The 15,397-nt window shown below is 34.9% G+C and overlaps 1 protein-coding gene across 2 annotated transcripts in view; it reads right to left on the bottom strand.

Annotated features, from left to right (window-relative positions):
- BRMS1L (BRMS1 like transcriptional repressor) overlaps positions 1 to 15,397 on the bottom strand; it is a 174,656-nt gene that overhangs the window by 118,131 nt on the left and 41,128 nt on the right. For both annotated transcript variants that reach the window (XM_044664770.1, XM_044664771.1), the window contains exon 3: positions 9,425 to 9,552. In XM_044664770.1, the coding sequence (XP_044520705.1) occupies positions 9,425 to 9,552 (128 nt within the window). The remainder of the gene's footprint in view (positions 1 to 9,424; positions 9,553 to 15,397) is intronic.

The following is a 15,397-nucleotide window of genomic DNA, read 5'->3' as shown; positions in this document are numbered from 1 at the left end:
ACAAATTATTTGACATCATACACAAAGAAGGAGTTCTACCAAATTCCTTTTATGACACTAATATGATACTGTTTTCAAAGCCAGATAGACCAAAAACAGAGAAAGAAAACTATATACCAATCTCCTTAATAAACATAGATGCAAAAATCTTAAAGAGAATACTAGCAAAAAGCCTGCAGCAAGTGATTATGAGTTTTATTCATTATGATCAGGTAGGATTTATACCAGGAATGCAAGGATGGTTCAATATTAGGAAAACCATCCGCATAATTGACCATATCAACAAGCAAACCAACAAAAATCACATGATTATCTCAATAGCTGAAGAAAAAGCCTTTGATAAAATACAACACTCATTCCTATTGAAAACACTAGAAAGCATAGGAATAGAAGGGCCTTTCCTAAAAATAATAAAGAGTATATATCTAAAATCATCAGCAATCATCATATGCAATGGAGATAAATTAGAAGCCTTCCCAATAAGATCAGAAGTGAAACAAGGATGCCCATTATCACCTCTATTATTTAACATTGTACTAGAAACACTAGCCATAGCAATTAGAGAAGAAAAAGAAATCGAAGGTATTAAAATAGGTAACGAGGAGACCAAGCTATCATTCTTTGCAGATGATACCATGGTCTACTTAAAGAATCCCAGAGAATCAACTAAAAAGCTAGTGGAAATAATCAACAGCTTTAGCAAAGTTGCAGGATACAAAATAAACCCACATAAATCATCAGTATTTCTATATGTTTCCAACACATCCCAGCAACAAGAGGTAGAAAGATAAATGCCATTTAAAATCACCCTAGACAAAATAAAATACTTAGGAATCTATCTGCTAAGAAATACATAGTAATTATATGAACACGACTATGGAACACTTTCCACACAATTAAAACTAGAACTAAACAATTGGAAAAACATTAATTGCTCATGGGTAGGATGAGCTAACATAATAAAAATCCTACACAAATTAATCTATTTATTTTGTGCCATACCTATCAAACTACAAAAAAACTTTTTTAATGAATTAGAAAAAACTATAACAAAGTTCTTTTGGAAGAACAAAAGATCAAGAACATCAAGGGAAATAATGAAAAAAAATGTGAAGGAAGGTGGCCTAGCAATACCAGATCTTAAACTGTATTATAAAGCAGTAGTCATCAAAACATTATGGTACTGGCTAAGAGACAGAAGGGAGGATCAGTGGAATAGACTTGGGGTAAGTGACCTCAGCAAAACAGTTTATGATAAACCCAAAGAGTCCAGCTTTGGGGACAAAAATCCACTATCTGACAAAAAATGCTGGAAAAATTGGAAAATAGTATGAGAGAGATTAGGTTTAGATCAACATTTCACACCCTAAACCAAGATAAACTCAGAATGGGTGAATAACTTGAATATAAAGAAGGAAACTATAAGTAAATTAGGTGAACACAGCAGATCTTTGGGAAAGGAAAGATTTTAAGACCAAGCAAGAGTTAGAAAAAAATTACAAAACTTACGATAAATAATTTCGATTACATTAAATTAAAAAAGTTTTGTATAAACAAAACCAATGCAACCATTGGGAAGAAATTGGGGAAAAAATCTTTATAACAAAAACCTCTGACAAAGGTCTAATTACTCAAATATATAAGGAGCTAAATCAGTTGTACAAAAAATCAAGCCATTCCCCAACTGATGGGCAAGGGACATGAATATGCAATTTTCAGATAAAGAAATCAAAGCTATCAACAAACACAGGAAAAAGTGTTCTAAATCTCTTATAATTAGAGAAATGCAAATCAAAACAATTCTGAGGTATCACCTCACACCTAGCAGATTAGCTAATATGACAGCAAAGGAAAGTGGTGAATGTTGGAGGGGATGTGGCAAAATTGGGACATTAATGCATTTCTGGTGGAGTTGTGAATTGATCCTACCATTTTGGATGGCAATTTGGAACTATACCCAAAGAGTGCTAAAAGACTGTCTGCCCTTTGATCCAGCCATACCATTGCTGGGTTTATACCCCAAAGAGATCATAGGGAAAAAGACTTGTACAAAAATATTTATAGTCACGCTCTTTGTGGTAGCAAAAAACTGGAAAAAGAAAGTATGCCCTTCAATTGGGGAATGGCTGAATAAATTGTGGTATCTGTTAGTGATAGAATACTATTGTGCTCAAAGGAATAATGAACTGGAGGAATTCCATGTGAACTGGAATGACCTCCAGGAACTGATGCAGAGTGAAAGGAGCAGAACCAGGAGAATATTATACACAGAGACGGATACACTGTGGTAAAATTGAATGTAATGGACATCTCTAATAGCAACAATGCAATGATCCAGGACAACTATTGTAATATTTTGCTTTGCAAAATGGAGACCAGGATGAGTGACACCCAACAGTTTTAGAATTTAGAACCAACCCAGATGCCATGAGCCAGAGGGCAAAAAGCAGTTACTGTCAGGACTATAAAAAAGAGAAACTGGGAAAATAAAAAGCTCTCTTATTCCTGAGAAGGGACCTGGGTGGTTGGGTGGGTAGGGCAGGAAACCTACTTAGGTTATCTGTATCCTCTGCCAATACTTATTGCGTCCTCAACTTCTGTACAAAGCTGTGATATATATATATATATATATATATATATATATATATATATATATTGATTATTGAACATCAAAGAACAATATCAAGACTCAATCAGTCTGGTTAAGGCCAAAGGTGCCTGGCCTGGCCAGAGTGCCACAGAGAGGGAAACCTCTCCAGCAGATGGTTCTCAACCTGACTGCCCTTTGATTGACAAACCTGATCAACAGTAGCTTAGTGAAGTTTTCCCAATATCTCTTTCCTTCAACCCTGTTCCTTTCCTTGAGTAGTTACAATTAAATCTTAAAAGTTTACTTAGGTGAAAGTCATTATTGTCCTAAGGATCAATAATCTTATCCTTGGGTCTGAGGGAAAGGATTGCTCAAGCAAAATAAATCAGTCATCAGCATTATCCATTAATCTATAGCTTTATCCATTAACCTAGACCCAGGATAAGCTGTCAGAGAAGCTGTGTGATCCAATTCACAGCTTCTCACTTGATCACTTATTCCTGGGCACTGTTAGGTGGGAGTTGGGTGTTTAGCTGAACTTCAAATACTTTGTGGGAACTGGTGTACACCTAGGGTTCCCACATTCACTCAGCTCAGGTACTTGTACCATCAGAGGACCTTGGGCCATCTCTCCATCAGGCCCTATCCAGTATCATCATACCACCTATAACACTATGAGGGACCTATGAGAAAGAACACTATTCCACATTCAGAAGAAGAACAGTGGGAGTAGAAACACAGAAGAAAAACAATTGTCTGATCATATGGGAGGGTGGGAATATAATCAGGGATACTGACATAAAATGAGCACCCTAGCACAAATATCAATAATATGGAAATAGGTCTTGATCAATGACACATGTAAAACCCAATGGAATTGTGTCTTGGCTATGGGAGAGGAGGGATAGAATATGAATCCTATAATCATGGAAAAATATTCTTAATTAATTAAAATTTTTTAAATTAAAAAAGAAAAGAAAAAAGTAAAAAGAATGAAGCTATACAGATACAAAAATAAATATTATTCTGATAAAGAAAAACAACAATCTCTAAATTGTTGTGGATGAACAAGGATTTTATATTACAACTTGGATTTTAACAAGATGTATAGAATCTTAAAGCAAGGAAATGAAATAGAATGAGATGATCCTTTAAGAATAATGTCACTTAATAATGAACAGGAGAAAGTCTATGTGAACTGGAACAACCTCCAGGAAGTGATGCAGAGTGAAAGGAGCAGAACCAGGAGAACCATATATACAGAGACTGGTACAGTGTGGCACAATCGAATGTAATGGACTTCTCTACTAGCAGCAATGCAATAATCCAAGACATTTCTGAGGGACTTATGAGAAAGAACACTATTCACATCCAGGGAAAGAACTGTGGGAGCAGAAACACAGAAGAAAAACAACTGCTTGATCACATGGTTCAATGAGGATATGATTGGGGATGTAGACTCTAAATGATCACTCTAGTACAAATATTAATAATATGGAAATAGGTCTTGATCAATGACACATGTTAAAACCAGTGGAAATGCGCACCGGCTATTGGGGGGGGGGCGTTTGGGGAATAAAGGGGAAAGTAAGAGTATGAATCATGTAACCATGTTAACTTTTCTAAAAAATAAATATTATCAAATGTTAAAAAAAATTTGGATCCTATCATACAAAGGGTTTGTTATCCCTCCCCACTTGGGTCATTTTTGAATCTAATAATCAAGTCATCAGTTTCATGAATAAAATTATTAAAGAGTCAAGGACAAATCCCTGAAGTATTTCATTCTATGCTTTCCTTCAAAGTGACATTCTTCTTGGGTCCATTAAACCAGTTCTGAAATACATCTAATTGTAGCATCATTTAGACAATCTATTCATCTTTTTCAGTGAATAAGAAATAATTTTGCCAAATACTTTATTGAACCAGGCCTATGGTATTTCTTTGATTTACCAACCTGTCCAAAACAGCAATAAAATCAGTGGTATGTCTTATTCTTGATGAAACCATGTAGCTTAAGAGTCAGTGTTCCAAAGTCTTCTTTTTAAAATGTTCACAAACCAACTGAGATTATAATAGACTGTGAAGACTTTGCCCTGTTCTCAATTTTGTAAAAAGAAAATATTGTATATAGTCTTAAACTATAGAATATTATAGTGAATGATAGTCAAGACCAAAAAAAGTTGTGACAGGCTTAGGATGAGGAACCACATCTCAAGATAAAATTTAATGAAGATAAGAATAAAGTGCTATGCTTTACTTGGGTAGACAGGAAGCCTCAAAGGATAGGGTTTCCCCTTTACTCAATGTCTGCAAGTAAAGGATGAGTAACCACTTATTACAGAACCTTAGGAAGTTCTCTATTAAAAGCAATCATTCTTTTTCTTAAAATCCTATAAGAAATACAACAATCAAAATACTTTTATTGTAAGTATGTGATGTAATCAATTAATTCATAAGAATGTAGCAAGCACCTTCTTGTGACAAACATCTTGACAAACACTGGTAATATGAAGAAAAATAAAACAATCCCTTGCCCTGAAAGAATTTATATTCTAGTGTACCTAGTACATCAGTACACAGAAAAGTTACAAAAATTTTAAACAGCATTAAGAATTTTAGGGCATCCTGAATAAAAATACACAAAATAAATACAAGTTATTTTGGTGAGGAAAGCACTATCAGAGGGGAGATCAGGGGAATTAGCAAAGGCCTTGTGAAGAAGGTGGTTTTTGAGCTGAAATTTCAAAGAAATCAGGATATTTATAATAAGAGGTGAGGACCAAGTATATTTGAAGCATGGAAAACAGTCTGTGTAAAGGCATGGGGAGTCAGAATGTCATGAGACCAAGATGAGTTTGGTTTGTACAAGAGATGGGGGGCACCAAGGATGTTACAATATTATCTAAATGGTTGTGGGTACACACACTGGGTTGAAGGAGAGACAGGACCAGGATAGGGAGACCAGAGTACAAGCTAAGCTGCTGCTCACTGACAAGAATGACTGTTGGCCAACTGTCAACCAGCTCACCACTAGGCCAGAGTCTTTGAAACCAGCAGGCAAGGTAAAAGGGTTTAACAGTTTTAATTATGTTCAACTAAAATAAAGGTGGGATAGGGAATTCTATACTTAAAACCTAAAGGGCAAAACCACAAGGCAAGGGGAGGATTTGACTTCTCTAATCTTCGTGACCTAAGCAGACAGAGCCCAAAGGAGCTCCTCTGGAGTCTCTGGGGAGGCTGCTTCAAACCTGGTTCCAGCCAGGTTTGACCAGCACAGCTAAAGGGCTGAGGGTGGCTTTGAGGGTTCTCACAGTAATCCACAGATGATCACAGGATGCCAAAAGCCAAGGTGGTCCAAGGTATCCAAGTAGAGAGAGTGTACTTGAGATGCTGTCCACCAGATTCCAAACTCCTCCTCCACTTGGTGCTGCTCTGTAGTTCTTGTCCAATTGCTAGATGCCACCACCACTCAGGATCCCAGGGAATCAGGATGCAGGTCTGAGATCTCCCAGGGCTAGCAACAGTTTGTGCCAACCACTAATGGAGTCTCTCTCAGGGCACAAGGCACTTCCTGCTCCTTCATTCCATCTTGGAATGCTCCAGTACTTCCCGCTAGGTCCATATAAACTATTGCTACATAAACTGCTAAATAAATCTTCCTCACAACAGGTTGGACCATAATAAATGAATGGCAGTAACATATAATAAGCTTTAAGATAAGTTGTAGTCAAGTTGTGAAGACAACAAACACAAAATGGAAGAGCTTGCATTTGATTCTATAAATAATGGGGAACGATTGAAATTTAATGAAAAAGGGAATGACCTGGTGAGACTTGTGCTTGTAGGGAAGGTAAAAGATACAAGAGATATTGTGGAGATAGAAATGACAAGACTTAAGGCTGGATCTTATTATAAATATAAATATGAAATTTAAATATTTTTGTTAAAAATAAAATACCTATAATTTACTTATTCACATAAATGACTGAGCAATGCAAGAAAGCTTACTTGAAGAAATTATTTGCCTTAAAACAAGATCCCAATGAACATGTTAAACATAGTTATCAATTTATAAGCATCTATTAAGCAGCACCTATGTGCCACACACGATGCTAGGTGGTGAGGATATAAAGACAAAGGGAGAAAATCCCTATAAAAAGAAAGAGAAAGGGTCATCTTGGGAATATAAAACACTAGCAGTTGAGGGACTGGGAAAAATTTCATGTAAAGGATGGCATTTTAGTCTTGAAGGAAATCTGGGATTCTAAGAAAGTGAAGAAGAGGAGGAGGAGAAGGAGCATTCCAGTTATGAAAGATAACCAGTGCAAAGACACTGAGCAATGAGACAAGAAAGGTAACATAGAGCAAGTTAAAAGGTATTTACGTGCCAAGCAGAGGTTTATATTCAGTTCTAGAGATGATGGGGAGTCAAAAGAGTTAAATGAAGAAAAGATTATATAATCAGACTTCTACTTTTGGAAGAGAACTTTGGCAGCAGCATTGAGAATGGATTAGAAGTAGAGAGAAATGTGAGACAGAATAATTAGGAAGTTATTGCAATAAGGTAGGCAATAAGTAAAGAGTTGTTCAACTTTGGTAGTTGGCAGTTTCAATGAAAAGAACAAGAAATATTGTGGATATGTATATAATAAGATTTGGCCACCATTTGGATATGTGAAGAGTCAGGTGTGACAACAAAGTTGCAAACTCAAGTATCCAAAAGGATAGTAGTACTATTGTTAGAAGCAAGTTAGCTCAGAAGAAGAAAGGGTTTGAGGAGGAAACTAGTGAGTTCTGTTTTTAAACATGTTGAATTTAATATGTCTATGAGACATCCAGTTCAAAATGATCAATAGACAACTTGGGATGATGCAAATTTGTATCTCAGAAAAGAAATTAAGATTGGGTAAAAAGATCTGGAAGTCATCTGCACAGACATGTGAACCTCTGAAAATTTGTAAGATCACCAAGTGAAAAAGTTCAGAAAGAAAAGAGAAAATGGCTTAGGGTAGTCATTAGGGCATATATCTGGTTAGGAAGTGTGATATGGATGATGATCCAGGATGATGAGAGGGAAGTCAAAAAGGCAAGAGAAAAATCAAGAAAGATAAGTGTCATGAAAACCCAAGGAGGTGAGGATATTCAAAAGAGGAGTGTGGTCAAGAGTAATACAGAGGAGCAGCTGGGTAGCTCAGTGGATTGAAAGCTAGGCCTAGAGATGAGAGGTCCTAGGTTCAAATCCGGCCTCAGACACTTCCCAGTTGGGTGACTCTGGGCAAGTCACTTGACCCCCATTACCCACCCTTATCACTCTTCCACCTATGAGCCAATACACAGAAGTTAAGGTTTAAAAAAAAAACAAGAGTAATACAGAGAAGTTAAGAAGAATAAGGAATGATTGAATCTCATACTGAGAACACGAATGTTGTATTTTTGTCTTTGTATCCCCAGTACATACACAGTGCATGGCAAACAGTACATACATAAGTGTGTTTGCTGGCTGAGAAAATGTCACTAGATTAGTAAGAGATTGATAACTGGAGAATAGTTTCAGTTGAGTGATGTTAGAAGCTAGATTTCAGAGGCTTTAGAAGAGAATGACAGAAGATGAAGTAGAGGATACAGCTATTTTAAGGAGTTTAGCTGAAAAAATGAAGAGAGACATTGTACAATGGCTTGCAGGGATAATCATACCTAATAAAGGCTTTTTCAGGATAGGGTAAACTTGGGCAGGGGTGTAGGAAGCTGGGAAGGAACACATGAATGGAGGAATTTAAGATAATTAGGAGCAAGAGAATGACAGTGAGGGCAATCTGCTGGAAAAGACAGAATATATATTATAGTTTTAGTAAGAAGGGCCATCTCTTCATCAGAGGGTGAAATAGTGGAGTAGGATGAGTGATTATGTCAAGGAGTTGTGGAGTGAGAAGATGAGAAGAGAAAACTCACAGGAAATAGCCTTGATTTTCCCAGTAAAGTATGAGGTATGATCCTTAGCTGGGAAGAGAAGGTTTGGAGGAAATTGTAAAAGAAACTTGAAGAAAGAGAAGGTTTCAACAAGCTGCTAAGGTGGTTGGGGAGGGAATCAAACAGAGAGGCATCAAAGGATTATCTTGCTGCAATGAGGGCCTAAGTAAGATTAGATATGTGACTTCCACCAGCTCTGTTCTGTAGCACAAAAATATTCCAAAGCTAGAATCTGGCAAAGCATGAGTGGTGGTGATAGAATAAAATATTTGAGAGATCAAACTTCTACTTGATGTTTTGATCACATACTTCATGAATAAATCAGAGCGGTAGCCATCATTACTGTAAAAGTCCATTTTTACTGCTGCCTTGGAGAAATGCTATTAAGAAAAGCATATTAAGATAGTGTCAATATATCAAGAATCTGCTCTTTCTTAGAGGTGAACTCCTTCTACCATTGAAGATCACGAGTCTCATTAACTTAGAAGATTGATGAACGATATTTAATGTTTGTTGAATCCATTTTATATATTCATTTGGCTTTGTAATTTGCCTAACGGAAAGTTAAACTTTGGAAACACTACTGCCATGTACATAGAAAGTATTTTGTTCTTAAATTGTTTTTACATTATAAATCTTTTCTCTCCAAGATCATGAACTCTTTGTGGATTCCTTATACATATTTCCCACAGCACTTGTAGTATGTGAACACAAAGTGGATACTTGACAAAGTAATGTCAATCAAAAGAAAACAATCAAAAGAATACACTTTCGCCAAACTAAAAGCAAAATAAATTCATTTTATAAGTATCTTTTAAGTATTTTATATGCTATTAGATGGAAATAAATTTTTCATATTCCTACCTGCTACTTTCGTTCGGATTTGCATATTTTCTTGCAAAGTTGCCAGTGGTTCCAAATATTCTGGTGCCTTCCCAGCTATAACTTCTTGTAGCTTTGCATCCACTTGACTTAATCGTTCTTTATAAAGCCTTAATATAGCAAAAAATATTAAACATATTAATAAAAAATACCAATAGCAGTTCAAAATAGTTAATTTTCTCCATTATCTTTATTTAATCTCATACTCATTCAGTCTCATACTCACTCAAACAACAAAATTCATTCTGTTTTAACTTCATCTTAAATGTGAAACTTAGGTATTTCACTTGTTTTCAGGAATATATTCACAATATATTCACAACCAAATTTACAACCTCTGCTTTTTTCAGGAACAAATACAATTTAAAGTAACTATCTTCTGGTTTAAAAAAAAAAGAATTCTTTTTTAAATGGCTAAATTCAATTTGTAAATGCTCTTAAGTTTTACTAAATCTGTAAAAACTATAAGCAACTATAGTTTGCTAAATTTAATAAATGTTTGTAAGTAAATTAGTAAAGTTTTATGAGTATATTGAGACTATAAGAGGAAATATCATGAGAAAAGACAATTTAAAAAGAAACAAAGGACACAAATATGTAAATACCTGCATTCTGGGGCATGCTTTTTAAACAAACCCTGAGTTTTCTCCCATAAAATCTTCTGAATAAGTCTTTCTGTAATCTATCTAATGTATGTTCATTTTTTTAAATCAACAAAAAAACTAAAGCGTTAGCAATTTGGCATTCCCCCCTCCCCCGACTTATCCAAGTTGCAATTCAACAAACTGTTAAATAAAGTGAAAATTCACCTATTGAAAGACAAATGAATATGTATAATATAGTTAGCATATCCAGTTAACATGTTCACTTAACCAAATTACTCCATGTCAACTGCTACATAATTTCATTATCTGAAATCCTTCAGTGGTTTCCTACTCCCCATAATAAGGGCCAAATTCCTTAGTTTGTCATTCAAAACCATCCAACCTGGTTTGAACTTGCCTGTCTAATATCTCTCTCTCTCTCTCTCTCTCTCTCTTTCTTGCACGCAAATTACCCATTGATCATAGAACAAATCCTTCCACCTTCTCCTGTCTCCTCTTACATTGGTCTCTATATCTAGAATGTTTACCCTGAATCTTTGTCTCTTGACATTCTGCCTATGTAGAGACATGAATTCAAATCCAACCTCAGACCCTTATGAGTTGTGTGACCTGAACAACTCACTTAACCACCTCTCAGCCTCAATTTTCTTATCTGCAAATACTTTGGAAAACAAAGCAAATAGTAGCTATTATTATTTAATATGGGGGCGGGGGTGATATGGTCAGATGTTCTTTAGCAGCTATATAGAGAGCTAGAAAGAACTCAGGGGATATCTACCCAACCTCTTAATTTTACAATTGAACAAACTGGGGATCAGGAAGGTTAAGTGACTTGCTCAAGGTCACAAAACTAGCAAGCATTAAGTATGAATTCAAGTCTCTGATTCCAAAGTATAAAATCTTTTCCCCACAATATATTCAAAAGCTCAGTCTACAAAGAGTATTAAAAAGTTATTTTTATCATCTGTATTCTGTAAAATAAAGGAGATGGTTTATAATGAGGTACAAATTAAATGAGACAAAAATAAATTAGATCTACTGAGACAACAAATCTTACTTTTTAAGTCTTAAAAAAACTATTACTATACATTAAGCCTTCCTTTTGCTATAGTCATTTGTTTTACATGATTTGTGAATGAGTTAATAAAATTTTGACACATTAATTCTTCATCACAAAACCACATTTTCATCACACTGGATATCAAATATACCTTTGACAAACAGTACATTTTTCATAGTCTAACCCTGATTAGAACTCACCTTTTTCATAGTATTTGATACTTGGCAAGTTCTCAGTCTATTGTGGATAAATTTCTTAACCTTTTATGATGAGTGTGGCAGTCATGTTACAATTCCACTTCATTGAGGAATTTCTGTAATTCCAGAACAATTCAGCTTCTTAGAATATCAATATATCCTTCACAGTTCATCATTCCCTCAATGGGGATAAAACTTCAAAGTCCATTAGAAATAATAAATTTTCAAAATATTCCTCCACGAATGTTTTAAAATCTAATGAAGATTCCTTTAGCTCACAGGTTTACCTGGATTTTAATGTTTGGTACTTCATTCTTTGTATTGTCTTGCTCAATGATGTCTATTTAATTCACAGCAATAGTTAACAATTTTGGTTTTTATACTGGTCTTCTCAGTTTTCCAGCTTCAAGAAGCTTATGACGTAGAAGAATAATGAATATCGCCTTTTCTGGTTCAACTAAAGGTCTTTGCTTATTTTTTGAGGTTTAAATAGACTTTTTATAGCAATTATTTGTTGATTCTTGATGCTGTTTTCATTTCCAATCACACTTTCCTCTGTGTTTCAGTGGTTACTGGTCTTGTTTCAATGAGGCTGAAAATCTTATTTCCTCAAACCAACACGACTGCTTAAACACCTTAATAATCGACAAACAATGCTTTCAATTGTTACAATTTTTGCACTTTTCTTTGGAATACTATCCATTCTTAAAAATCAGAGTTAAAACATAACAGTAGCAATTAAAAGGTATTATGGTTTCACTTGGTCAAATTCAGAATTGTGAGTCTGCCTAATGTCTCTAATAGCACATATGTCTGACAACCGATGCCACAAAATGAAACCATATCAAAAATAATGTTTGTTCCAAGTAATTCATATTCTGATGTTTATGATCTTTAAGCTCCTTTCTAGCTCCATTTTTGAAATTGTGAATTAAGTAAGAACTGGAAAGGTATGGCATGAAATCAATGATTCAAATGACAGTTCTGCCCCCATTTTGGTCAATAGATCTTTCCAATCAAACATATTAAATATTAGCAAATCCAAGAAAATTAAGCTTCCACTCCTCTAAGTGAGCAAGAGTCATTTAAAGATGTGTCAAATTCTATAACGCTGGAGTAAGACTGAGATGGTAGAGTTGAGGGAATCTGACTTTTACCATCACAGAAAATGGATAATGGAGGGGGAGAAATTAAAGGATATGTGCCCTACAAATGCTGGGGGGAAAAATAGATGAATTATATCTGAGGAAGAAATTTTATATACATACATACTTAAATTATCTATGTATACATATAGAAAGGAAGCCTGACATATGGAAAACCGGCATCTGTGTAAGAACAAAGAACGAGCTTGGCGGGCCTGTGGAAGTTGTTTGGTACAAATGTAAATAAGACATGGTAGTAAAAGCAAATAGTACAAAATGTAAAATCTAACTTTTTAGCCCCTTATTGTTTTAGCTACCATTTCAGCAACTCACTTAAACTTGAATTCAAATAACAGATGGCTATATAAACCTTGACAAGACTAAATTTTGTACATATGCTTTGGTAGAGGGAATTTCTAACCAGGAATTACCCACTTCAACAAAATCATAGTACCAGACTAAAACTTTGATCCTTCCTATTACATTATGTTATGTTTTGTCCAAATAATATATAGAAAATCCAAATTAACTTTAATATTAGCATATCTCCAAAATAAATAACTATAATTCAACAGGTATCACTAAATGTCTACTAGGATACAAAAATTATATTCTTGGACTTCAGGGAAATAAATATGTAAACAGATAAGTAAATATAAAACACATTCAAAACAAAACAAAACTAATTTTGGGATATGGGGAACACTACCAACCAGGGAAATTTGAAGAGGCTGATTTTAAGCAACAGCACTAGATCTGAGCTTTAAGAGGAGACAGGGATTCCAGGAGACAAAAGTGAATAGGAAGAATATTCCAGGTATGATGTAAGAGTCTGTGCAAAGACAAAGGGATAGAAAATGAAATACCATGTACAAGAAACTACAAAGAGGTCTGTTTGGCTGGAATGTACACTATATGCAGAGAAGTGATGTGAAATCAGTATAGAAAGATAGGTTGTATTAGATTATTAAAGTGTTTTGCAGTAAAGTGCAAAATAGGCATTTGTAATTTTTGGTAGGAGCAATAAAAAACCTCTAAAAAATCTTGAGCCAGGGAATGAAATGGTCAGACTTGTACTTGAAGAATATTATGTTGACCTACATAGAGGATGGCTTGAAAAAGGGAAAGGTCAAATAGACCAAAAGAATACGAATGAGGGTGGTGGCCTGATGAGTAGAGAAAGGGAAAAGGATGTGAGGGATGTTGTAGAGGTGAATTGAAGATTTGGCAACTGACTAGATAAGAAAGGGGAGAGTGAAAGATAATTCCTATAATATGAACATAGATGACTAGAATAATAGTGGTGGCCTCAATGAAAATAAAGAAGTAAGACCCTGGGTTGGCTTGGGGAAAAAGATGAGTTCTGTTTTGACATGCTAATTTTGAGATCTAGTAGGTAATTAAGAGATGCAGGATTGGAGATCAGAATACAGATAAACACTAACATATAAGACTTGAGAGAGAGAAGAGAATAAGCCATTGCAAATCCACCTCTAAAGAATGTTTAAATTAGCTTATTTTTGTATTACTTGTTTAACCAGTCTTCCTTACCAGTAAGAAGAGTAAACTAAATATTCAATTCTCAAAATTCAAATGATAAACACTTTCATCCTATTTTTTTCAATAGTTTTCACCTCCTCCCTTGGCAAACATTTTACTTGTTAGCAACACCAGTTAAGTTAGGTGAGTTTTAATTTTTTCCCCTTTTATATTTATACTGTCAATACAGAAGGCCAGGAAAAGAGCAAGTAGCAGGAGCAAAAAAGTCAGAAGTCAGGATGAAGGACTTAGAAAACACACAAACTACATAATTGGTGCTTGAATAAATCCTGTTGAATAGTGAGAGGGGCAGTATAATGCAGTAGATTACAACAGTTGACCTCCAATTCAGAAAGAGCTGGGTTCAAGTCCTGCTTCAGATATATAATCATAAAACTATGGGCAAGTTACAAATTTCAGTGCTGTGAGCAATTATTTAAGATAATAAGCTACAGAAAAAAAAATTGGTTCAAGGGAATTTCCTCACTGAGGCTTCCATACACCAATGAAACTACAGATTTAGACAAAAAATAGAGTAGCTTCGTTCTATGTAAATTAGATTATACAATTATACTCTGGCTATTTTAGAGAGATTTAAGACAATAACATTAACTTAAAAAGTTACACTTTGACTCCTCTGTTTACTTGGATCATATACTTTTGTTCAATGGTCAATAAAAAAGTCAAAACAAGAAAAATAGGTTAACCTGTTTTTTATATTTTTGTTCCAATTTCAAATATGGTTTCGAATTTTGTCTATCACTAATTTCATGAGAATCACAATTTTATACATTTAAAAACCAATTTTGCTAAACAAAATTATGCTTACTTCACTCAACTAAAGAATAGCTAGGCGGCTATTAGAATAGAGTGATGGGCTTTGAAGTCAGGAAGACCTGAGTTCAAATCTAACCTCAGACATTTAATAGCTGCATGACCTTGGACAAGTCACTTAATTCTGTTTCCCTCAGTTTTTTTCATCTGTAAAAATGAGCTGGAGAAATGAAACAGCAAACCACTCCACTATCTTTATCAAGAAAAACCCTCAGACATGACTGACAAATAACTAAACAATAAACAACTCACCTAAAATGTAGCTACTGGTGATTTCATGTTGCATTTTGCCTGTGGAAAATCCCTCCTCAGTGTCCAGAAGTAATCAGTCACCATGCTTAGACTCCACTTGCCCTGGTATTGTTTTCCATTGTGGGTGTTTCTTGATGGAAATGTTGTTGGTCATGCCCATTACCGATAGTACCTAAGTTTTCTGGGAAGAAGTCCAAATGTGAATCCAAGAAATGGATCTTGAGTGATATGTAATATCCCATAACTTTAGAGATTTTTGAGAAGATCGTTGGCAATTTCTTGGTGTTTTTCTGCCTTGTTGTTTCCCAAAAAGGTTTTAGTCA

The sequence above is a fragment of the Gracilinanus agilis genome, chromosome 2 (genome assembly GCF_016433145.1).
Source record: "Gracilinanus agilis isolate LMUSP501 chromosome 2, AgileGrace, whole genome shotgun sequence".
Lineage (NCBI taxonomy): Eukaryota > Metazoa > Chordata > Mammalia > Didelphimorphia > Didelphidae > Gracilinanus > Gracilinanus agilis.
The sequence above is the reverse complement of the archived record's forward strand: the minus strand, read 5'-3'. Positions and strand labels throughout refer to the sequence as shown.